General features: G+C 42.8%; 1 protein-coding gene across 27 annotated transcripts in view; it reads left to right on the top strand.

Annotated features, from left to right (window-relative positions):
• Positions 1 to 2,110: 2,110 nt before the first annotated feature.
• The window catches only part of FAM184A (family with sequence similarity 184 member A), a 161,102-nt gene continuing 139,385 nt past the window's right edge, over positions 2,111 to 23,827 (top strand). For 26 of the 27 annotated variants that reach the window (XR_010599606.1, XR_010599612.1, XR_010599610.1 and 23 more), the window contains exon 1: positions 2,111 to 2,438. Coding sequence is in view for 17 of the 27 variants with exons in the window: in XM_065588421.1 (XP_065444493.1) it covers positions 2,274 to 2,438 (165 nt within the window). In the remaining 10 variants the exon portion in view is untranslated. The remainder of the gene's footprint in view (positions 2,439 to 23,827) is intronic. The other variant, XM_065588415.1, reaches the window with a different exon arrangement.

Raw genomic sequence — 23,827 nt, 5'->3', positions numbered from 1 at the left:
GGTGAATACCCACTTCGTCAGACACAGGTATAAATATGCAGGCAAGAATCAGTCTAGAGATAACGAGGTTAGTTCAATCAGGGAGGATGAGACCCTCTTCTAGCAGTTGAGGTGTGAACACCAAGGGAGGAGAAACTGCTTTTGTAGTTGGCTAGCCATTCACAGTCTTTGTTTAATCCTGAGCTGATGGTGTTAAATTTGCAAATTAACTGAAATTCAGCAGTTTCTCTCTGGAGTCTGGTCCAGAAATGTTTTTGCTGCAGGATGGCTACCTTTAAATCTGCTATTCTGTGTCCATAGCAGAGGGGCATTGCTGGCACATGATGGCGTATATTACATTCGTGGACGTGCAGGTGAATGAACCGGTGATGTTGTGGCTGATCTGGTTAGGTCCTGTGATGGTGTCGCTGGTGTAAATATGTGGGCAGAGTTGGCATTGAGGTTTGTTGCATGGATTGGTTCCTGAGTTAGAGTTACTATGGTGCAGTGTGTGGTTGCTGGTGAGAATATGCTTAAGGTTGGCGGGTTGTCTGTGGGAGAGGACTGGCCTGCCTCCCAAGGCCTGTGAAAGCGGGGAATCGTTGTCCGGGATGGGTTGTAGATCACTGATGATGTGTTGGAGAGCTTTTAGCTGAGGACTGTAGGTGATGGTCAGTGGAGTTCTGTTGGTTTCTTTCTTGGGCTTGTCTTGCAGCAGGAGGCTTCTGGGTACACATCTGGCTCTGTTGATTTGTTTCCTTATTTCCTCATGCGGGTATCGAAGTTTTGAGAATGCTTGGTGAAGATCTTGTAGGTATTAGTCTCTGTCTGAGGGGTTGGAGCAAATGCGGTTATACCTCAGTACTTGCCTGTAGACGATGGATCGTGTGGTGTGTCCGGGATGGAAGCTGGAGGCATGAAGGTAGGCATAGCGGTCGGTGGGTTTTCAGTATAGGGTGGTGGTAACGTTGCCGTCACTTATTTGTACCATTGTGTCTAAGAAGTGGACCTCCTGTGTAGATTGGTCCAGGCTGAGTTTGATGGTGGGGTGGAAGCTGTTGAAATCGTGGAGGAATTCTTCCAGAGTCTCCTTCCCATGGGTCCAGATGATGAAGATGTCATCAATGTAGCGTAGGTAGAGCGTGGACGACAGCTGAGGAAGCGTTGTTCCGGGTCAGCCATAAAAATGTTGGCATATTTTTCAGGAACATAAGTACAACGTTAAGTGAGGAGTTACTGTAGTAAGATATGCTCTCCTCTAGCAACCTGTCTGCCACTGTAAGAGGTATAGGACTCTTTACAAGGAAAAAGAACTGGAAAGTTATTTCTATCTGAAGACTGGGAGAGTGGGGCCCGGTTCCTGCCTTTGCGTGTTACTGCCCTCTAAAGACTCACATAAGCAGCTCCCCGAAGGAAGAAGGAGTGGCTCTGTGGCCAGTAACTGCTGGAGATAGGCTGGGGCAGTTGCAGAACTTTTGATCGCGTAGTGGCAGCACCGTGCAGAACCACGTGCAGCAGTGGGAGAGGAAAAAGAACAAGGTGGGAATAAGAAGAGCGCCACCTGCTGCTGGAAAGGTACGGGAGCAAGTGAGCGAAGCAGTTGCGGAAGGGGGCGGGGGAGTACGCCGCCAGTTACGCACCTGCTACTCGGGAACAGCGCCTAGCGCGCACCAGCAGCCATGAAGACTGGGGGACACTGCATATGCACCTGCGGGGGGGGGGGGGGGGGGAGTTTTCCAGCTGATACGCATGCGCATGGCTCAGGTTGCTTAAAACCTGTGAAGGCTGGGATTGACAGGGCCAGCAGTGAGCAGCCGGAAGTGACGACGTTGTTCAGCGTAAACAGTTTAGCCGGAGCCTGGTAACCGAGTGGCGGCTGCAGCAACAGTCACCGGCTCCTCCGCGCGGCCGGGCGGGGCGAAGCGGCAGCTCTGCTTGGGCTGGGCGAGCCGCGGCCGGAGCCCCCCGCTCCCGAGGGTAGCGTTGTCAGGGGGCCTTGCTGCCAGCCCGGCACGGGGCGAGGGAAGCGGCGGCGTGCCCCTCTTGCTGCCCCGGTGCGCAGATTCTCCCCCGCCCGGGGGGGCGCGTCCCTGCCTTCACCCGCACCTAGCGGAGGGGGCGGATGGTGTGAGGGAGGCGGGACCGGGGTCACCGCCGCGGGGGGCTGGAGGAGGACGCTCCGCCCGTGACCCGGGCAGCGGGTGCGGGCAGGGCGCCGCGGCATCGCCCCGCCACCCCCCCGGTCGCTTTCCTGGAAAGCGGAGCGGGAGGGGTAGCGGGGTCTCGCTGTGAAGATGGCGACCCCCGGGATGAACTGGCAGCAGCATTACTACGGCGGCGGCGGCTCCTCAGCCAGCGCTGGGAAATTCGCCGCGTCCAGTTCCCAGCCGGGGCTCAGCGTGGAATACAGCCAGGATCTGCACCTCAAAATGAGCAAGAAAATAGCCCAGCTCACCAAGGTAAGCGTCCCTCCCCCCAACTCTCCAACCGTGTCGTGTCTCCTGCTGCGCGCTGCTCTCCGGGTGAAAGAAGGAGCTCGCTCAGCGCTCTCTCCTCTCCTACAAGCCACATTCTTCCGCCTGAGAGGGGCAAAACTGGCTTCCAGTTCCCATTTAGATGGAGATCTTCCGTGATTAAAACCTGGCGGATTAGTCCCTTTAAAAGCTGCATGTGGATTGGCTGCGCTGCCCCTATTGCAGTGATACCTCAATTCCCCAGGGTGGAATCCACAACGTGTTTTTCACCGACTATATAATGAGATTCATGCCGGTTTTGACGTCTGTTGACGGTGAAATCCTAAAGCAAAGGATGACAGCCAGCGAGACAAATAGTTTCAGTTACAAAACATGATATTAAAAATGCGTTGGAAAGCTATAAAGTGAGTCCATTTAACTGTGCTCGTGTACATAGTTTTTCTGTATAACTGTCTGTGTTTAGGGAAACTGACACTGACTGTATTTTGTATTTATACTCTAAAATTTATAGGTTTTTAAAAAAAACTTCATTTACATAAGAGGTGAACAAGTCCTTCTAGGTAATTTAAAAAAAAAAAAAAGTAAACTTGGCAGTAGCTTTGCTCTCTATTAAGAACTTATTTTTAGTATACCAGTAGGTTATTTTGAGTGTCCCTTGACAATGAATTAACTTGAGGGGAGAGGGAAGAAGGAAAAATATTAGTTTTGTCTCACTGATTTAACAGCCTTCTTGACAGGATCCTAAGCCCTGTAAGATAGGGTGACCAGATGTCCCGATTTTATAGGGACAGTCCTGATTTTTGGGTCTTTTTCTTATATAGGTTCCTATTACCCCCCACCCCCTGTCCTGATTTTTCACATTTACTGTCTGGTCACCCTACTGTAAGATGATACTGTACATACATTTTGTTAAAAGCTGATATATTAAAGAAACATTGTCAAGGTTAGTAGACTGAAGGGTGACAGACTCTACTGTAGTTGTGATTTGCATATTCAGAATAACTTTTTACAAATGCATGATTCAATTCTGTAATTTTCCTTGGTTTGAAAAAGAATCACAATTCATAAAACACAAACAGCTTTGCATGAGGGAAATACACAGTGCGTGTTGGAGGGTAAGTAATTGGTAATGAGCCGTTTCAAGCTTCATGTAGCTTATATTTAAACAAGAAGTTAAAAAATCCATAAATAATAAACATATTGGTATCCTTCAAATATCTGCTAAACTGGAAGAAGAAAACATTTCATCTCAGTTCGGCTTGTTTGCTGAACAGAAATAGAGAATTTTTTGGTAGGAAGTTTATGGTGGTCATGCAGGCCATACCAAATTGTCTGTGTATTTAGTTTGAATGAAATAAAGGCAAATATTTACCAGAGTCAGTTAATGTAGACAGCAAAAAAGAATTATTTTGACAAGTCAGATTTTCTTTCTTTTCTAGTTATTGACCTGATTCTTGCTCACATTGACCTCAGTTAGAGAGTGAAATACAGTTCAAACCAGTCAAATAACGGCTATAGTTAAGCTTATTTTTGACATAGCTCACTTAAAACTTAAATTGTGGTTTAAAACTAAGATAATACAATTAGTAGTTTTTTATCTTTGGTCACCATGTATGAAGAGTGTCCAGGTGACACTTAAATTGGCTTACAACACTTTTAGGAATTTAAGTTGTGATATGTATGTGGGAATATTTGTACAGACTAATTCCCATTTGTGTACAGTTTTAGGTTTATTTCCTTTTCTTATTTCAGTAGTTTGCATAGCGTTTAATTGTCATCAGAAGCATATTTAATTTCCATATTAAAATAGATGCATGGTCTTTTGAGTTCTATGTCATTGAGCATATGCTATACATTCTGAGGTACTCAAAGCACTAAAGTAGCTCTGCATTCAGGGATTTTATGCAGGTAAATATTCAGAAATCTGGTGTATTGTAGTCTTACCCTTAATATCTTTCAATACAGTAGTTTATCAAAACTAATGCTTCAGTTTATTTTAAGGTTCATGTTGCTATAAGATGAACCCAATAATACATTATATATGTAGTCTTCTTATTTCCAAGGATCCCAGAACATTTTATAAAGCGAAGTACAGTATGTGGGTCACCCTTCAGGTTGTGTATTTGAAAAAGGTTGGTTTAATTTACAGGTTAATGGCTTGTCTATACAGAGAATTTATCAATGGCAAGTTGGGATTCAAATCTGCAGACTGGCTTGCCTTGCTCTGACCATGTGGACCCTGCTTTTGTACACTAAAAGTTCAGAGTGCAGAATCGTTAGTGCACAGTAGCAGGATCCACATAGCTATGTAGTGTGCGGCAAGCTATTGCGGTGTAAACACGGTGTAAACCAACTTGCACGTACTCTCTGTATAGGCAAGCCCAACAGCCCCAGAGCTGCAAGGATTTGTGTGTGAACCTTTACAGGGTCAGTGTTCATATTTGTTTCCTGGCAATACTGTGAGGTTCTACTGGCCTTTTTGGTAATAGACTCTTGTTCCAGAGTGGAAGTTTTGCAGGGGATTGAGTTGTAGAGTAGAGGAACTCACAGAAATTGACTTGTCGCGAGCCCCGTGTCACTGGAGTAAACCAGGAGGGCTCAAGGCTAGAGTACCTCTGCCTCACTGCTGGTACGATAATGGTAAGAGCTGTGATCAGTTTCTTAGGTAGCAAGGTTCCACATCTTTTAGGGCTGTAGGTCAAAAACACCTTAAACTCCATCCATAAGCTTCTTGACAACCAGTGCAAACTATGGAACACTGAGATTATTATTATTTGTAGTAGTATTTCAGCACCTTGGAGCTCCAGGTATGGACCAGGACCCCATTAAGCTAGGTGCTGTACATCCACAGAACAGACTGTCCCTGACCCAAAGAGCTTATAATTTAAGTAGTTTTTCTGTAAGGTGAAAAGACACATTGAACTGTTGTACGGCTTGCATCTGAGAATATGCAGACATGTTTGTATGTGACTGAAGATATAATTTTAAGGTCACTTGGACCTTTTGTTAAAACTTCAAGACAGAGCCAGAAAATTATCTTAAATTGTAATCCAGGTGTTCAGGCAATTTTAGGGCTAGGACTGCCATGCATACATCACTACAGGATAACAGTAACTTGTGTTTTTTATTCAGTGTCTGAATAAAAGCAAGTTCCAAGCAAACTAATACTTTTTTTTTTTTTCCTCCACAGCAAGCAGTGATTTCATACTGCTTTGATATTCAGGCATGCAGTTGGTCAAATGTACATATGCAATCGCATATAATCACAGATTATTTCTTGATGGCATGCTTTAATTTTGTTGTCAGATACTATTTTATCTTCTAAACTGGTACACAGATCTTCTGAAGTGCCTAGAAATAAGGAGCTTAAGCCAAATAGGAAGGACTAAAATTGCTTCAGCCACAATTTACCACAAATCTGCATGATGTGGGGCAAGGTCTTTTTTTTTAAGAGTTGCATTTGTTACTACTATCTGACCTATGTTTTCCCCTTACATATTTTTGATATTAAGTATTTCAGAATTTTCAAGATATTGGTACGCTAACTTAGGTACTTTTGAAGATGTTAGCTTTCTCTAAGTGTAAGATTTTGCAGGGGCAGAACTAGAATCTGGGTCTGTGGGATGGCTCACACCTCCATACTGCTGCCATGCAGCCATGAAAGGGCCACATGCATTACCACATAGACCCTATGGAGATAAGCATCACAGTACCACCTCAGAAGTTCGGACTCACAATTTTAGTCATGGCCCTTGATTGGTCCATGCACCCTACTTAAGTTCAGGAAGATTCCGGGATATGTCAGTGCAATGAGGTAGACCAGCCAGCTGTACCATCAGACCTGCATCTTGGCTTACTCTTTGACTTCTGACCCCAGCTCGGACCCTTGGCTTCAGTACTTGGAGTCTGACTCCTGCTTTGCCCCATGACTTGGGTACTTGAATTCTGACTGCAGACCCTGGCCTTGCTGCTTGGATCCCACCCCCTATTATTGGTACTAGGACCCTGACCCCAGGTCCTAAACTCAGGCTACTGCTTTTGGTCTCCTGCCCCTTTTGGCACCAGCCCTGATCATTAGGCCTGACTGCCCTAGCCTTGACACTAAGCAGCTTCAAAAGTGCCTAAAAGTGACCTAGAACCTGAAGCTGATGTTCTTAATGCAATGTATTAGTATCTTATTCTTGTGTGTTTTTTGTCTCAGGATCACCCTGTTGTGATAGGCCTTCTATAGAGACATAGAAGGAAACAGTTCCTCCCTTGAGGAGTCTGCAGTATAAGAATTGAGTAGTTCTAAATAAAGACTTCTGTTAGTGGATTACTGTTTCAGTTGCTTCTTCTTCTTCTTCTTCTTTTTTTTTTAACTGCATCATCAGAGTCCTTCCTTCAAATGCTTTAACACATGAAGCAGGAATCTCAAAGATCTTGATTTTATATTTACCTTATGAATTACGTGCATCCCTGTGGAGAAAATACTTTCATCCTTCACTATTATGGTTGGAGCTACAAATTGCATTTGGACAAAAACAAAATCCAAATAATTAGCACAGGGGTCGGCAACGTTCGGCACGCGGCTCGCCAGGGTAAGTACCCTGGTGGGCCGGGACAGTTTATTTACCTGCTGATGCAGCAGGTTCGGCCGATCACGGCCCCCACTGGTCGCGGTTCGCTGTCCCGGGCCAGTGGGGGTGGCGAGAAGCCGTGGCCAGCACATTGCTTGCCCGCGCCGCTTCTCGCTGCCCCCATTGGCCCGGGACGGCGTTCCGTGGCCAGTGGGGGCCGCGATCGGCCGAACCTGCCGCGTCAGCAGGTACATAAACTGTCCCGGCCCACCAGGGTACTTACCCTGGTGAGCCGTGTGCTGAACGTTGCCGACCCCTGAATTAGCATTAGCTGAGTCATAGGTAGTTTAGTCGACTGAAATAAGTAGACTAGATAATTGGACGAAAACCATCTGTTTGTACTTCCGTGGGGAGACTTTAGTGTTGCAGATTTCTTGAAGTGGAAAGTTTAGACAGCTATCAGTTTACAGGTTAATGGGAACCTACCCTGAGAGTTGTATTATGTAAACAGAAGCAATTAGCACTGTTTCAGACAAGCTTGTTGTTCAAAAATAAATAAAAAAGCATCTTGGTGTCAACTACCAGTTAAAATGGTATGAAAGTTGGTCAACGCTCCCTAAATGTCAGGTTTAAATTTTCCCATTCTAGGCTTCTTTGTGCTTGGCTAAGTGGCTGATGTGAAGTTAAAATATTCAGCTGGCAACAACATCTTTTCGTGGAAGAACAGTAAACTCTCTCTTCCTAAACAATTAGAATTCCTTTCTGTCTCTGTCAACCAGACTAAATATTGCCAAAACTTTTTTAGTAATCCATTTTTCCTTCACTGACCTGTTGGTGGGAAAAGGGTTAGGATTCAAGAGCCCAACACTTGATAGTGGCACAAAAGTAGGCTCATGGAACTTCTTTAATACAGGAAGCATTACTTTTGTGGTGGTGGTTGTTGTTGTTGTTGGAGTGTGGAGTAAGTGGAGAGAATTTAGATATTGGTATCCTGATCATTCTGTCCTCAGACCAGTATTTAAATCGTTAGTTTTCTTTTGACCTAATAAACTGTTAACTTCAGCACTAAAGTTGTTTTTAAGACATGTTAATCTTTAAGGGTGCCTGGAAGGAAGCTGGATTAGAAATGGACAATAAAGAAAACCTGTGGTGGTGTGTTTTTGCTAAGAAAGAATGGCAGGCTTTGGTCCAAACATTTCCACATAGGTATGGTGGTATGTTTTTGCCTTTAACCAGTGGTTTGTGCCAGATAACTTCACTGAGCATAAGACACTTGGAAATAAAACTTGACTATCAGTGGAACCCTTTCAAATCATGAGACTTGACTCTTAGTTTCTGGTAGCTGTAACTTAAATGGTATGCTATAAAAACAATGAGAGAACAGGGCTTTGTTAAAAGTGAGGTTAGTCTCTGCAGTGGCCTTTATGAAACATACATTTCATATTCTAAGATTGAAGTTAGAAATGTAAGACTCTATCCAGAAGTAGTCTGTAGTTTCTATGACCTTTCCTTTTGTACCTGTCCTGAAAGGTCAAAAGACTACCTGAATGAAATACTAAATTCTGATTTCTGTCTGTGATTCCAAGTGTGTCAAATGCTTCTTCCCTACCCCTTCAGTTAATGCATTAAGAATTAAATATTTAATCTTTGGGAAAGCTTTTCTCTTTGCTGTACAACAGCCATAAGTATGAGAAAGCTGTTTCATTATTACATGTCCTATGTTAATTCTGAAAATGCTGTTCTGTGACTCTCTAGATTGATTTATTTATTCCAAATATAATACTGGACTTCTGCATAGTGTAACACTTACCTGTAAACATTTCTGGAATTGCTGTGCTGTAAGGTAAACTATAAATGCCCCAAAACCAGCAAGGAGGGAGGGTCTCAGAGCCCAGTCTGGAGCCCAAGCCTGAATGTCTACACTGCTATTTTTAGCCCCACAGTGTGTGCCTGAGTCAGTTGACCCCAGGTCTGAAACTTGCTTTTGTGGATCTTTTTTCGGTGTGTAGATGTACCCATAATTTCTCTATTCAGCTCCAGTGAGACTCCATATGGGTTATGTGTCCAGGGCTGGACCTTCAATCCTGGTTAGATATTGACAAACTGCAGGGAGCTCAAAGATATAGAAAAATGCTAAGAGCCATAGGGATTGAGTGAGTAGCATTGCCCAGTAGATAGGTCTCCAGAATCCAATTTCCTGAGTTATGTTCTCAACTCTGACACTGACCTGCCTGAATTTTGCCAACTCACTTCATTTTTCTATCTTTTTTTTTTCTCCGCCCTTTTCCTGTCTTATTTATTTAGATGGCAAGTTTTGGGGGCCGGGACTCACTCACCATCTATTGTACAGTTCCTAGCACAATGGGGCCCTGATCTCTCTTGGGGCTCTAAGTATTAACAGTATTTGTAATCCATGTAATATCCTTCCTAATGAAACAGACAATTCACACAGAAGGCTTAAACTGGGAAGGGAATAGCTCTATTTACTACCACTGTACAGGATGCTTTCTTGTGAGAGTAGATGCCTCATGGTCAAAGCTACATCCCCCATCTTGTCAGATCATACTTGATACTTGCAAAGTAGCTTAATTGTCTGTCAAACTATTATATATTTCCAGTACCAATTCTATTCTACTTTGACTCTGTTTGCAGTAATAGCAAGTATTGTTGTCTCATTCCCTTCCTTCAATCAAGGAACTAAGACCTACTGAAAGCCTGCTCATATAGGACTAAAAGAGAAACCTCTACCCCTTGAAATGGGGGAGGAATTGGAAACCTCCAGACTAGTGTTGTCTTACTTAGAAATATCTTACAGAATTCTCAAATTGCTGTATTGTTCAAATTACTATTTTTTTGTTAACTACCATCCCACTGTAGTTTGGCTTTTAATAGTGTTTTCTAAGAAAATGTTTTAAATCACTTTGAACTTTTTAAACAAACTTATGTCTATACACTAGTGTGCATTAAAATAGCAGTTGTTCAGCATTCCAATATAATCCTAGAATTGCAAGTGTGGGACAAAAATTTGGAGGATAGGAATTCATAAGAGAACAGATTTGAACATCAATACCACATGGATAGGTCTTGAATAATAAAATGGGAGCGTTTAAATGATTTGATACTTTCGCAAAAAGGGCAGTGTTAGTGTCTTTGTGTTCTTGAACACTAAATACTGAACATATTAAAGATTTCCCTGCAGTGTGTGGGGTTTTAAATTTTTTTATCAGTATTTTCCAAAGTATGGTGCATGCTCTTATGAGGGGTGTGAAGGACTAGTGAGGTGTGTCCATGCCCACCTGCCTGCCCCGCTCACAAATGTTCTCCAGAGTCTTAGCTTTCCTTTTTTTCAAGTTGATGTGTAGCTGTTTCGGTTGTGAAGAAAATATTTAAAATTTGACCCAGGGTAACCAATTCACTAATGTTTAATCTGAGTTTGCAGAGAGCCTGAAATAATATCTCTGAGATGTGAAGTATCCCATTCATTTCAATGGAAGTTAACTTGGATGCCAATAATACTTTAAATGTCAGCTTCAACTATTTCATTCATCAAAAAACATCAGGAAGATCTTTGGAAGATGTACACAATTCTGCACTGCATTGTTACTCATTTTGGTTCCACACCTACGAGGAGGAGGCGGCAGGTCCTGCCACCATCTTTTGAACACATGAAGTTTTGAGCTGGGATACTGCATAGCAGGGCCATTTAACATGTTGATGTCTTAAATATTGCCATCCAAGTAATACTATTTTGATAATTTAAAAAATATTAAAATAATGTTATGTTTTACTTTTAGATAATGAAATAACTTGTTCAAATATTTGATACCTAATATTGAATGCCATTTCTTAAAATACAACTAAATTTCACTTTATTGAACTGTAACACACAGTGTTGAAAAGGGGCATGGGTTAATTTCTGGGGGCTCAACTTTCAAAAGTTTTGGCTATTCTGCTCTATAAGATATGTAATGACAATTTCATTGCAGTATACTGAATAAATCATTCTATTTTCTTTCTACTGTGCATTACAGCCTTTTTTTAAAATGAGAAATCTTTTGTTAAGAGATGTGCTTGGGCTTTCTAAGGTATAGATATAGCATTTCTTATCTTAGGCCTGGTCTACACAATGGGGGTAAGTCGGCCTAAGTTATGCAACTCCAGCTACGTGAATAACATAGCTGGAGTTGATGTAGCTTTGGTCGACTTACTGCGGTGTCAATGTTGCACTGGGTCAACGGGAGAAATTCTCCTGTCGACTTACCTTATGCTTCGGGTTCCAGTGGAGTACAGGAGTTGATGGGAGAGTGATCTGCAGTCAATTTAGCAGGTCTTCACTAGAGCTGCTAAATCAACCCCGGTACACAGATCGCTGCAGCATCGATCCCTGGTAAGTGTAGACATACCTTTTAGCCTGGTCTACGCTACACAGTGTACAACATTACAGCCTTGTCCCACTGATGTAAGTGCCCTGCTACATCGATGACATAATTCCACCTCCACAAGAGGCGTAGCACTTACACCGGTGTAGTTAGGCAACTCAGTGTCTGTAGATGCTGCTTTACTTACCTTCTTGACAACCTTAACTATAGGTTCTCTTTATTTTAAATTTCCTTGATGATTTGGGGGGAGGGAGGGGGGGGAGAGAGAGAGAGAGAGTGTGTGTATGTGTACACACACACACACAAAATAATGTAAGCACTGAAGCCAATATATCTTACTTTGAACTTTTTTGAAGTAAGGTGTGTAATGGGATGCTTGGCTACAGCCTTACATACAGAATTGCTGGTGAAGGTTCTAACAAAGTCCATAGTTTTGCCTCTGTACTGCTTGAAACAAGTCCATAAAGGAGCATCAAAAAACCTACTGGATAGAAGAATTAGTGACTTGGCACTAGGTAGCTAAAACAACATGATGTTTCTAATGAGAGTCAAACAACTTTTCTGTCGGTGACTGATAATTCACTTTGGGGACTTACCAAACAGGTGTTTATGCTTTCTAAATGCCTTGCAAAACCCAATATGTACACCCACGAAAGTAGAATACTGTCAGTTCTGAAGTCAAATTGGGCATGGCTCCTGAGCTACCCTCACACTTCTCCCTGCTCGCTGGAAGGACAACATGGAGAAACATACATTGTTGCTCGGTTTCAGAGTGGTAGCAGTGTTAATCTGTATCAGCAAAAACAACAAGGAGTGTGGGTAGAGAGAATTGCAGCCTTTGGAGCTTTCATAAGATGTGCAATCAGAAGAATGGCAAATGTAGAAATTAATTATTGAAAAATATCTGTTTCAGAATTATAGCCAACCTTCGATTGCACTGCTGTGCTGGCTCAGTCTAACGCTAACTGATGTGGATTTGCCTCTTTTAATTAACTAGTATTCGGAGAAAGGGAACCCATGTTTTAATATGCAACTTCAGAGGAATCTGTCAGTGTGGATTTAGTATGCCTTTTTGAACTGTAGAGACTGTCTTTTATTTAGTTCATGTGGGAGAACATACAAAGCAGAGGTGATGCATATTGCAAGGTGTTCAGTTTTGTCCATCAAACTGGCTTCTTAGTTTGGCAACTTTAAAATCCCTAGAGCTTCATCAAATTAAAGAGAGATCTGTTATGACAGCTGGATGTAATAGCCAGAAGGTGGTCATAAGTCTTGAACGTCACATTGTGGGCACAATTTCACAGTACCAATTTTATAGAACAGCTTTGTTTTACTTTGGCCGCAGAAGTGGTGGTCATCTTAGTCTGGTACTCAAGTATAGCACAGTGCCACTGGACTGGCTGACAGCAGCAGGTATTTAACCAGGACCTTGGATCTGTAAGCATTAGCTGCTTCTGCTTGAGCTAAAGAATCCAGGTTCTCTAACTCAAAGGCTATAGGAATTTGATAAATCTCAGTGCATGGACTATCCACTAGAGGGATAGACACAAGGTATTTGTGGACTACGTGATGTAGATAAAATACTTGTTTTCCAGGCTTGATTAAGTCTAGCTATAGTTCCCTTTCCATGACCTCTATAAAGCACGTTCCACTAGTCCCTACTGCTGCTTTCAATACAGATTAGATAATTCCTAATCAAATCCCCACTTTTATGATCTCTCCGTGCTATAATAACCAACAGTTCACAAGATAAATCCAAGAACTAGTGGGACTCTCGTCTTGCTTGCCAAATTTACACTCCCACCCTGAAACCCTGCTCTCCTTTACAGTGTTACCATCTCCGGCCTGGTCTGCACTACAAAGTTAGGTAAACCTAAGTCAATTTGTTTTGACATAGTTTTGCATGTGTCTGCACCTAAATTAGACTCCCAGCAATGTAAGCATCCCATTTCATTGATGCAATAACACCAACTGCCTGAATGACACAGCCATTTTTGATCAACTTTCATTGACCTAGTGTAAGGGCTGGTCTACACTGGGGGGGGCAGGGGGGGGCGTCGATCCAAGATACGCAATTTCAGCTACGCGAATAGCGTAGCTGAAGTCGAAGTATCTTGGATCGAATTACTTGGGGTCCACACAGCGCAGGATCGACGGCCGTGGCCCCCCCGTCGACTGCACTACCACCACTCGCTCTGGTGGATCGACGGCCGTGGCCCCCCTGTCGACTGCACTACCACCACTCGCTCTGGTGGAGTTCTGCAGTCGACGGTAAGCGCGTTCGGGGATCGATATATCACGTCTTAACGATATGCGATATATCGACCCCGGATAAATCGATTGCTACCTGCCGATATGGCAGGTAGTGAAAACATACTCTAAGTGTAGACGTTTTACCTGTTGGCCCTAACAGTCCTCCAGCAGCTGTCCCACAATGCCCCATCCCCTCTACAATAGTTCCTCAAGTCAGTTTTGAACTCGCCTGCCCCTTTAAAACCTGCAGCATGTTTTTGAAATGCTTTTTCCTGATTGCCCACCTTTGCAAGCATCCGACCATGCCAGTTTCTTGCACAGAGAGCTACTAGATGTGCTCCTGCCTGCAGAACGAAGGAAGTCATGGATCTCTGCTGGCTGTGGGGAGAAGAGACTGTATAAGCTCAGCTAAGGAGCAGCTGATGAAATACAGATATCTATGTGCAGATTGCACAGGGGGTGATAAAACTGGGGTACAACAGGGATGAGCAGCAATGCCATGAGAAAGTGAAGGAACTTTGGCAGGCATATCAGAAGGCAAGGGAGGGCAACAACCAATCTGGGGCTGTCTCCGCAGACCTGCTGCTTCTAAACAAACTGCATGGCATAATTGGCGGGAACCCACCAGGACCATGAGTATGACTGTGGCGACTTTGTGAGAGCCTGGCATAGAGTCCCATGCAGTTCACTGTTTGTGTGTGTGTGTGTTGGGGGGGAATTATGGGGAGCAGGAACGGGGATCGGGGGAGACTTAAACCATGTGGTGAGCCAGGAGCCATTTGAAACTCCACCGGAGTCAAGCCAGGCCTGCCAGGCAAGCACAGATGAGCCACGGTGACAAAGGTGAAGGGAGTTCAAGTAAGTGTATACATGCATTATTCCTCATAAATATTTCTTACCTTTTTGTTGCCCAAAATCTCCTCTTTTTCCTTCCCTTTCCCCCACCTTTCTTTTATATTTAAAAATAGCTCCCATCCCATGCGTTTAGAGAACAAAGCTATCAACTTTTGACTCTTCCATTTTACAGGTAAAATATTAGAAAAAATTTAAAAAATAGTATGGCAGTCTGCGTTACACAGTCTAGATCAAATCACTGTACTGTGCTTGAATGAAAGTAGAAGAAGTAGGCATCTGCTTTTCCTTTCTTTGGCTTGTTGGGCTAGGTGAGGGAATATTCTGCATGAAGAGTACTTTGTTTATCTGAACACAAATGTGACTCTTCTATACTCATGAATCATCTCAATGAAACTCTGCAGTCCTTTCCCAAACATTTTGAGGGTTGGGGCGTTGCTTCTTGACATTGCCATGTCACTCTGCGATGAGTTCACTGGCACCATTACAATGACCAGGCTAGCAGCTTCTCTTGTCCTGGGTTGCCTCAGGAAGCCAGTAGCAGCTGTGTTCTCTGGACCTTTGTCACTTTCAGGTGTGAGATCAGCCAAAACCACCACTGCCTGTGAAAATATTGGCAATAGTCACAGCACTTTCCTTATAATCATACTCCGTGTCTAAATCTTCCTGCAACAATTCCGCTCCACCCTCTCCCTGCTCTTTTGAGTTGCAAAGCAGTGCTGTAACAAGGTGCTCCAAAACTAAAGAGACAACTAGCTTTTCTTATTAAAGGCTTGTATGGGAATAATGTAAAAAAGTTGAGGTTTTCCCTTTCTGTTGTGACTGTAAAGTTATTGCTATATCTGTCTGTTTTAATCAGCAGCCTCTGCCATGGTGGTCTTGAGATGTTCCCCCTCCATGCTTACTGAATGTCTGACCCTGATCAGGTGGTGAAGGAAGCACACCAGGGAAAAGATGTTTGGCCACAACGTCCAGTTCTGTACAGCAGCTTTCCATGAACATGAGGATTAGAGGGGCTGCCTCTGACAACTCAGGGCGGGGCAGGAGGATCTGCATACTCCCTAAGATCCAATTCTTATGAACTCTTTGAGTTGGAGGATCAAAGGCCTCCAACAGACCCCAGGCTAAGATTTAGGCGCACTTTTTGTGGTATCTCCCACCTTGACCTCCAGGTCCCTATGCATACAACATGCCCCCATAGCCCTATTGGAATCCATGGGTATTGCATCATGAAGGCGAGCCCTCTGCACTTCTGTCCAGCGGTGGGACTACCTGACCTGTTCCTTCTCTGGAAGGGTTACAATTGTTTAAGTGAGTATATTGGGGAATTATCAGACAAAGAATTTCTTCCCAGGAAGGAAAATAGGATGGCAGCTGGCATAGTATCATAATCCCCAGCATATTAGTGGGGACATCCATGTAATCTGAGCCAGATGACTATAAGAACCTTCAAGACTTGGGCTGCACGAAGTAGCAGAGTCTCTTAAAATACTGCTTGAGGTGTTGTAAGGAAGTGCTTGCAAGCTCTTAGATGCACACCATACATCCATGGCTGGTCACCTAGTGCTACCTATCAGTGAAGCCTTGTTAGAGTGGCTAAGGACACTGGCAAGCTCCAGTATAAGTTGCACCAACCTTGAGGAAGGCAGCTAAAAGGTAGCAGATACCATCGATTGAATTTGAATACACATATACCACCCTGTGCCAATCTTCTCTGTGCCAGATTCCTTTGTGTTAGTGATATCCCATGAGAGAAGCAAATATTAGCAAATGAAAATGACTAGAGACTAGAGAGGATTAGACTAGAGAGCTGAAATGATTCAATTTTATTAAGCAGGAACAGCCATTCCTCAACCCCATTGGAATTAAGGATTGGTAACTACCAAGCACTGTTAACAAGAAGACTGTTTAATCTGTCATAACATCTCAGATTTTGCTGACAATCTACCTCAAGAATCTAAGGAGGTGTTCAAGTCTCTGATTCTACCAGAGCTCAGGCAGGAGCTGCAGCTTCCCTGAGGAGAATACCCATCTCAAAAACATGCGGAGCAGTAGCTTGGGGTTCAGTCTCTATATTTTATGAAATGTTATTCTCTAGTTTAAGCATTGAAATATGATACTTCTGTTGGCAGAGCTGTGCTGCAGGCTTTGCGTAGGTAGATTAGGCGCACCGACCACCATTGGACCAGGTGGCTGCTTGTGAGTCACCAAGAGTGGCATATATACATGGATGATCAAAGAAGAAATGGTCACTTATCTTATGGAAACGGTGGTTCTTTGAGATGTTGTCCGTATATATTGCATGATCTGCCTTCCTGACCTGCTACTATGGAGACCTTTTAACACCTGGATTTTGTATTGATAAAGAAACTGAGGGGTGGCTTTGCCCAGTCTGCCCATTATACCCTTGGTACAAGCACAAGGCTACTGAGAGGACATGCACAGCCCAAACAGACATTGCTGGCCAAAAAATTCTGATCTCAAGCGCACCATGAGTGCCTAGTTCTTACATAGCAATTTATTTTTAGATCTCCAAGATCTTTACAAAGGAGGTAAGTGTTATCCCCATTTTAGAGATGGGGAGACAGACACTGAGAGGGAGGTGACTTGTCCAATTTTGTCCATTAGGTCAGTGGCAGAGCTGGAAATTGACCCCAGGTCTCCTGAATTCCAGTCCAGTGCTCTATCCAGTAGGCTATATTGCCTTAATATCTCAAAGAACCACCGTTACTTTAAGGTAAGTAACAGTTACTTCCTCTCTTCAGTTCCTTAAAGCCTACTTTTAGGTAGCTTTTCTTCCGCTAATCATGTTGCTTTCCCCCTAAATTATTGGCTTGTGTTTGTCTTGTCTACTTTGGATCCTGTCTACACTATAAAAGCAATCCATTGTTGATAATTAAGTATGCGATTCTGTCACAGAGGTCATGGATTCTGTGACATTTCAGGACCTCCGTGACTATTTCTGCAGCAGCAGAGCTGGAGCAGCTGTCAGTCCCAGGGCCACTGGAACAGCAGCCCCAGGCCTCAAGCTGCAGCCAGGGTTGGGTCAGCCCCCTTGGGGCTGGAGCAGCAGTGGTCAGCCCCTGCCCTAGGATCAGCTGGCTGGCAGTCGGTCCACTTGGCTGCCGGAGCAGCTGGCCAGCAGTCGGTTGGTCCCCAGGCAGCACTCCAACTGTTAGTCTGCCCCTCTCCCCCGGGTATTTTTAGTAAAAGTCAGGGACAGGTCATGGGCTTCCATGGATTTTTGTTTATTGCCCCCAATCTGACCCTGACTTTTACTAAAAATATCTGACAGAATCTTAACCTTATTGATAATGGTTGTCAACAAACAGATGCAGGTGAATACAAGTTAGCTGCAAGTGTAAACAGGGACAAGCTACATTCAGCACCGTTTCAGAAATTGCTGTATGGAGTTTGACTAACTTGCATGTCCTGCATTTCTGCTAATTGAGATACTCTCTCTGAATTGCATTTGGTATTGAACCCAAGGATCAGGGAGTGTGGATCTATTTTTCCTTTAGCATGGGGACCCCAGGAATGGATCTAGTTGCACTAACCTGAACAAGAAACTACAGGTCTTTTCTGGCAGCAGAAAGTTTTAGTGACAGTGCTATCCCCACACTTTCTCAATAGTGTCTCTCAGTCCTGCTGCAGACGGTGCTGGCAGATCCCAGGAAGCTTTGTCATGATTTTATGAATATCCCACAAGAAGAGGAGGCTTTTTAATTGGGGGTGAGGGTGTTCAGTAATGTCAAGAGGACAAAGGGCTGTAGAGACAGTAGTCAACCTTTAAATTAGTTCATGACAGGTAGAAATTGCTGCCAAACTGATATATAGAATGTGTGTCTAAGCCAGATTCAAACAAGTTATGGTAATCCAGTAGTTTGGAGTCATGGGGCATTTAAGGAATCCCTGGGGGCCTGATACTGCAACCTTTACTGTTTAGGTAGTAATAAGTCCTTTTGGTGGACTGCTTCCGAGAAATCAAAAGGACTTGGGTATAGCTATGGCTCGGAAGGCTTGCTGTTAGATGTTCATGCCACATCTTGTACTATCAGAGGTAGAACACCTTAAACTGTGAATCTCAGCTATATTTCAATACAAGATATATGGCTGCCTTACATATGACTCCCAGACACATTCATAAAGCATTAATGCTTAATTTCCCTTTGCTACAGAGCCTGAACAGATAACCCTAACTACAGTACCGTGCATGAAACTTTTGTATTGACTGTGTCTTGATAGCTTCATATTTAGCTAGAGCCTAGTGACCAGGGTGGATTGATTTTAAATCCTCAAGCAGCAAACCTTGATTAAAATAATTGATTTTAATCTTGTTTTGCATTTTTACTTTAGTTATTTTCCAAAGAGAGATTTTTCCTCATTGGATAACCATTCAAACATTTTTATATGCAACTCAGTATAGCCTTTACATTACTTTTGGTGTTGCTTCTTGCTAACAGGGAGAATATATCTTCTTTCCTTTATCGGCTGGTCTACACTACACAGTTAGGTCGACATAAGGCGACCTAGTTATGCCAGTGTCTATATTACAGTGTTCCTCCCGATGATGTAAGTGCCCTACTACAGCGACATAATAACTCCCACCTCCACGAGAGGCGTAAGGCTTTTGTTGGTATAGTTAAGGCGATACAGTGTCTAGGTAGACAGTGCATCCCTTACATCAGCTGTCATGTCAATTTCATAGCTCCTGAAATTTCCTGCCATGAAATTGACAAGAAAGCCAGGCAGCTAAAGCCAAGCTGCCCTCCGGCCCCCTGGAGAGCTGGGCGGCTCCAGACCCGCCTCTCTGCTGGAAGCCAGGCAACCTTGACAATTTTGTGGCTCGGTGAGCCATGAAGTTGTCAAGGCTGCCTGGCTTCTGGTCGGGAGTAGGTGGTGGGGATGGATCCAAGAACCCGGGGAGCTGGATCCCCCAGGAGTGATAAGCCCTTGCTTTCACTGCCCCCTGTGGGGCACAGGGAGTGGAGTGGGGGCAGCCAGGCTCTTGGTAGGAAGCTGCAAGGTCCTTCAAGATTTTAGAACAGGCAGATCTCATCCCACTCACACACCTAGTTTTTATTCATGGATTAGAATAGGAAACAGGGGTTCCTGCTTTTTCATCATCCAGTTGGTTTCCTAACTTTGAATAAAATAGTCATTGAATTGAACCAGGGTGGATTTGATTTAAATCATTAGTCAGGAAGACTTGATTTTAATCATGGATTTCTACATAAAAGTGCACTCCTGTTGGTTGTTATAACCTTAATACATATTCTTCACAACTCCGAGATGTAGGTTTCATTTTTAGAAGGTACACACCATACATTAAAAATAAATAAATAAATAAATCGACTATGTCAGCCAGGGCAACATGAGAAATTTAAAATATTGGCTTCTGCAGGTAACTCGGTCGTCTTCACCTTCATTTTCCAGTTTGTTCATAATCTGGAAAAGAAAAACAAGCTTTCCAGCTTTTTCAGGTCCCAAACAATTTCTCACTTTGGAATGAATTAGTTTAAAGGAAGAAAATATTCTTTCTACACTGGCAGAAGAAGCTACTGCTGTTAAAAGTGAGATTATCACTTCAACAGTCTCTGAATCCAAGTGCTTAAGTGACTTCCACCAGTTCACTGATGTGACTTTCTTTAAAACATCATCAGCAAACGTATATTTCTTGAATGGTTCACCATTAGCTCTGAAGTTTATTATAGTTGGCATTATGGAGGGATGATTGCTGGATGTCCATGTCATAGCCAACTCCTCTTCTTCAGCAGTTAAGATTTGACAGTGGTACCGAGTATTGAGAATAATTGCCAGAAAATGATCTGGAGATAGTGCTTGTCCCATTTTTTTTTTTTTTTTTTTAATGCTTGTAATTTAACTCTGTCATTGCATATTTCTCTTTTTAAGATCTCATTCAGTTCCTTCCAAATTTCAACAGCTATTTCCCTGCATTTTATTCAAGGCTTCAGAAATAGGCTTCTTGGGTACTCAGCATGTGTTCAACATTTCTCTTAAGCCCAATGTTGAGAACTTTGGCTGTGACAGTGCCATCTATTTTTTCACAATTTTGTTCACAAACTGTCATCAGATTAGGCCAGTTCTTGATATAGTGCTCAAAACAGTCCACTACTGAGTTCCATCCTACATCTTGTGGGAGAGTTAGCTTGGTTCCTCCCACTTTTTCAGAGCAGCTGCTGCAAAATGGTTGTTTTACAGAAGTATTTTGCAATTTCAACAACATTAGCCTTTATTTTTGGAACACTGAAGTCTTTGGGTAGGAGGTGCATCACATGAGGACTGCAATCATATGTTATTAGCTTGGGACTCTTCTAAATAATTTCTTCTCATCTTGGATACGTTTGCAGCATTGTCTGTGACCAAGCTGCGTACTAGACATTTGAATTTTTTTGCAGTTTGTTATAGCTTTTACTGCTTCTTCTTGTAAGTATTCTTCTGTATGTTCATTTCCTGATGTATCAGTTGTTTCTGTAAATAAGACATTCCCTTCTTCTGTTGTCACACAAGCACATACAACAGGATCATTGTGGACATTACTCCACCCATCAAGACTCAGATTAACAATTTTACCCTCTACACCTTTTGCACGCTGCTTAGTTTCTCTTTCATACACTTTATCCAGCAATTTGCCTGTGACATCTGCTCTGTTGGGTGGACTGTATCCTGGTCTTAATGACTGAACTATGTTAATGAAGTGTGGGTTCTTAATCATACGGAAAGGAGAGTTTGTTTCATAAATAAACAGGCAATTTTTCATCAATTACCTCTTTTTGTAATCTGCTGGTTCTTATCACAAACTTATCTATGGTTGTTTCTGGATGATGGAGATTTTTTTTTTCTTTTTACCACAGGTGATATACTGTGGTCATGTGACATACATGACTGAAACACTCTCATTGGCAGGTAACTCTAAAACTATAGAAAATGATGGTGATCTTGAAGGTGGATAGTCTTCAGAATCCTGTATGTTGAGGATGGATTCTCCTAAACAAAATAAGTCAATGTAGTTATTTAATTATTATTATCATACTGCTCATTTAGTATTACTCATTGCATTCACTGACACTCAGTACTATTTTAAAGGTGAAATTGTAAAAGGAAGATCTGGCTATTTCAGCTATTTATTTTTTATCACAACTGCATCTAAAATGATAGTACCATAAACTAACAACTATATTTTTTTGCTCAAACATGAGAATTCAAGAATAGTCCAGAAGGAAGACAGGCAGTCTTAAGAAAGAAGTATGAAATAAAAAAAGTTTACCAACCTGAAGATCCGGCATGTTCAGACATGTTTCTTTCATCATCTTCAATGCAGCTTCCTCCTGAGAAGGAACACTTCTCATGATGTTTCATTCGGGCAACCAGGCCTTGCATTTCTTTGTTGTGCTGTTTGCATTTTGCACGCATGCCCGTCTTACCCACAGGTAGAGGAACTTTATTAAAATATTCACAAACTGGGTCTCTTTTGCGGCCTGCTGCCATTATAGTTTTTCCCTTCTAGTGAGAGAATGGTATGGTAGATCTCAAATCAGTGAAGGCTACACTCAGGAAGACCTCAAGACTTCTGGAATATGTGCTCAAACAGTTTCACTTTTGTTTCTATTGCCTGTCCCTCCCTTCTGACATTTATCTCCAGACTCCTCCTTGTCCAGATCTATTCTGCCCCCAACAATCTTCTATTCTTTGAACTTTTTGAAACTTTGCACTTTCAGAGAGAGGTAAGGGATTGACTCTGTGTACACAAATTTGCAGAGGGACAATAGGGTTGAGGTCTGTTATTTCTCACCTCTATATATTTATTTAAAAATATTTTTGCTGTTCCCAAGCATATTATCTCTGGAGACACAAATCCACCATTTGAGAACTGCAAAACTAAGCATCTATGATGTTATCTTCTAGACTGAGCACTGAGTCCCATTGGGTAGATAGAAAGATTAACCTAAATAATCTATACAGAAGCCCATGGAACTCCATAAGATTAGGTCCCTAATCCATGAACTACTGGCACTCATTTACAAAACTTTCCTTAAACATTACATGAATATATTATCTCATACTATAGAATTAGAATTTATATCCTTATTTCATGATGAGATGCATTATAGCTCAAGATATCTTTATCTTAGGTTTTTCCTCAAAAAGCATTTTATCAAAAAAATTCGATTTTAATAAAAAAATCTTTTTTTAATCATTGATTTTTATCCACCCTGAATTGAACTAGTTGAATACTCTCTGCACCTACAGAAGAGGCTACTTCTGCCAAAAGCTGGTTTAGTACAGCAACAAACTCTGGTTCCAGGTGCTTGCTTAGTGGGTTCTGCCAATTCAGTGGTTTGATGATTTTTTTTTTTTTTTTTTTTTAAACTTGGCAGAAACCATGTACTGTACTGCCTCATATTTTTTAATTTAATTTGATTTTAATAGATTACAGTAAATGTAGGTGTCAGGACAATTGCAGCTGTATTCCCCTTCTGTGGTGCAGCAAGGGCACCCATTCTCAGGCTTCCAGCTACCCTGTCCATTGCTGCTCCTGGATGGAGAGACGCACCTGAACAGTTCCTTGCCTTCATTGTGTTGTCCCCAGCAAAAGACAGTCTGCCTAAGCAGGTCTGCTTCTTCTTCGAGTGGCGTCCCGGCGGGTGCTCTGATTTAGGTGATTTGTGCGCCCTGAGCCTCTAGTTGGAGAATTTTGACAGCAGTACCTGCCTGGGCCACACATGCATTTTCCCCATCTCATGCCTGCAGTGGCAGTTAACTAATGCTGTGCAGCCCCCTCCACCCTCCAGTTCCTTCTCAACTGCCCTTGCTCCGAGTCAGAGCTCCAGCAGTGTGCTTGCTTGCTTTACTTCAGACTTAGTTTAGTTAGCTTAATCAAGTATTTTAGTATAGTTAGCTTAGTTGGTTAAGAACCTTTATTTTGTTTTCTTCCCCCCCCCCACCCCTTTTTTTTAAGGAGGAACTAGGGGATGGGGTGGAGAGGCGCCCTGCACTAGTTAACTGCCACTGCAGAGGCAAGACAGGGAGAGCACATGTGCGGACCGGGGCTCGCATCTCAAAGAACCTCAGTTACTGCACAAGTGAGTACACACAAGGTGAGTAAACCTCTCTTCTTCACTCTTCTGTCCTCAAAGATGGAACACAGAATAATTGCCTCAGTTGTAAGTTACCACAGCTTTTTTTCTGAGCAAGCATATTTTATTCTTAAAGTAAAAGCACTACAAAGAACACATTTTAAAAACAATAAAAGAACCCACATGCATGATGATGATAAGCTTACAAGAGATCATCACCACCGACATGATCT

Source organism: Chrysemys picta, chromosome 3 (assembly GCF_011386835.1).
Source record: "Chrysemys picta bellii isolate R12L10 chromosome 3, ASM1138683v2, whole genome shotgun sequence".
In the NCBI taxonomy this organism is placed as follows: domain Eukaryota; kingdom Metazoa; phylum Chordata; order Testudines; family Emydidae; genus Chrysemys; species Chrysemys picta.
Note: the sequence above shows the minus strand (reverse complement) of the source record. Positions and strands in the feature narration are given on the sequence as shown.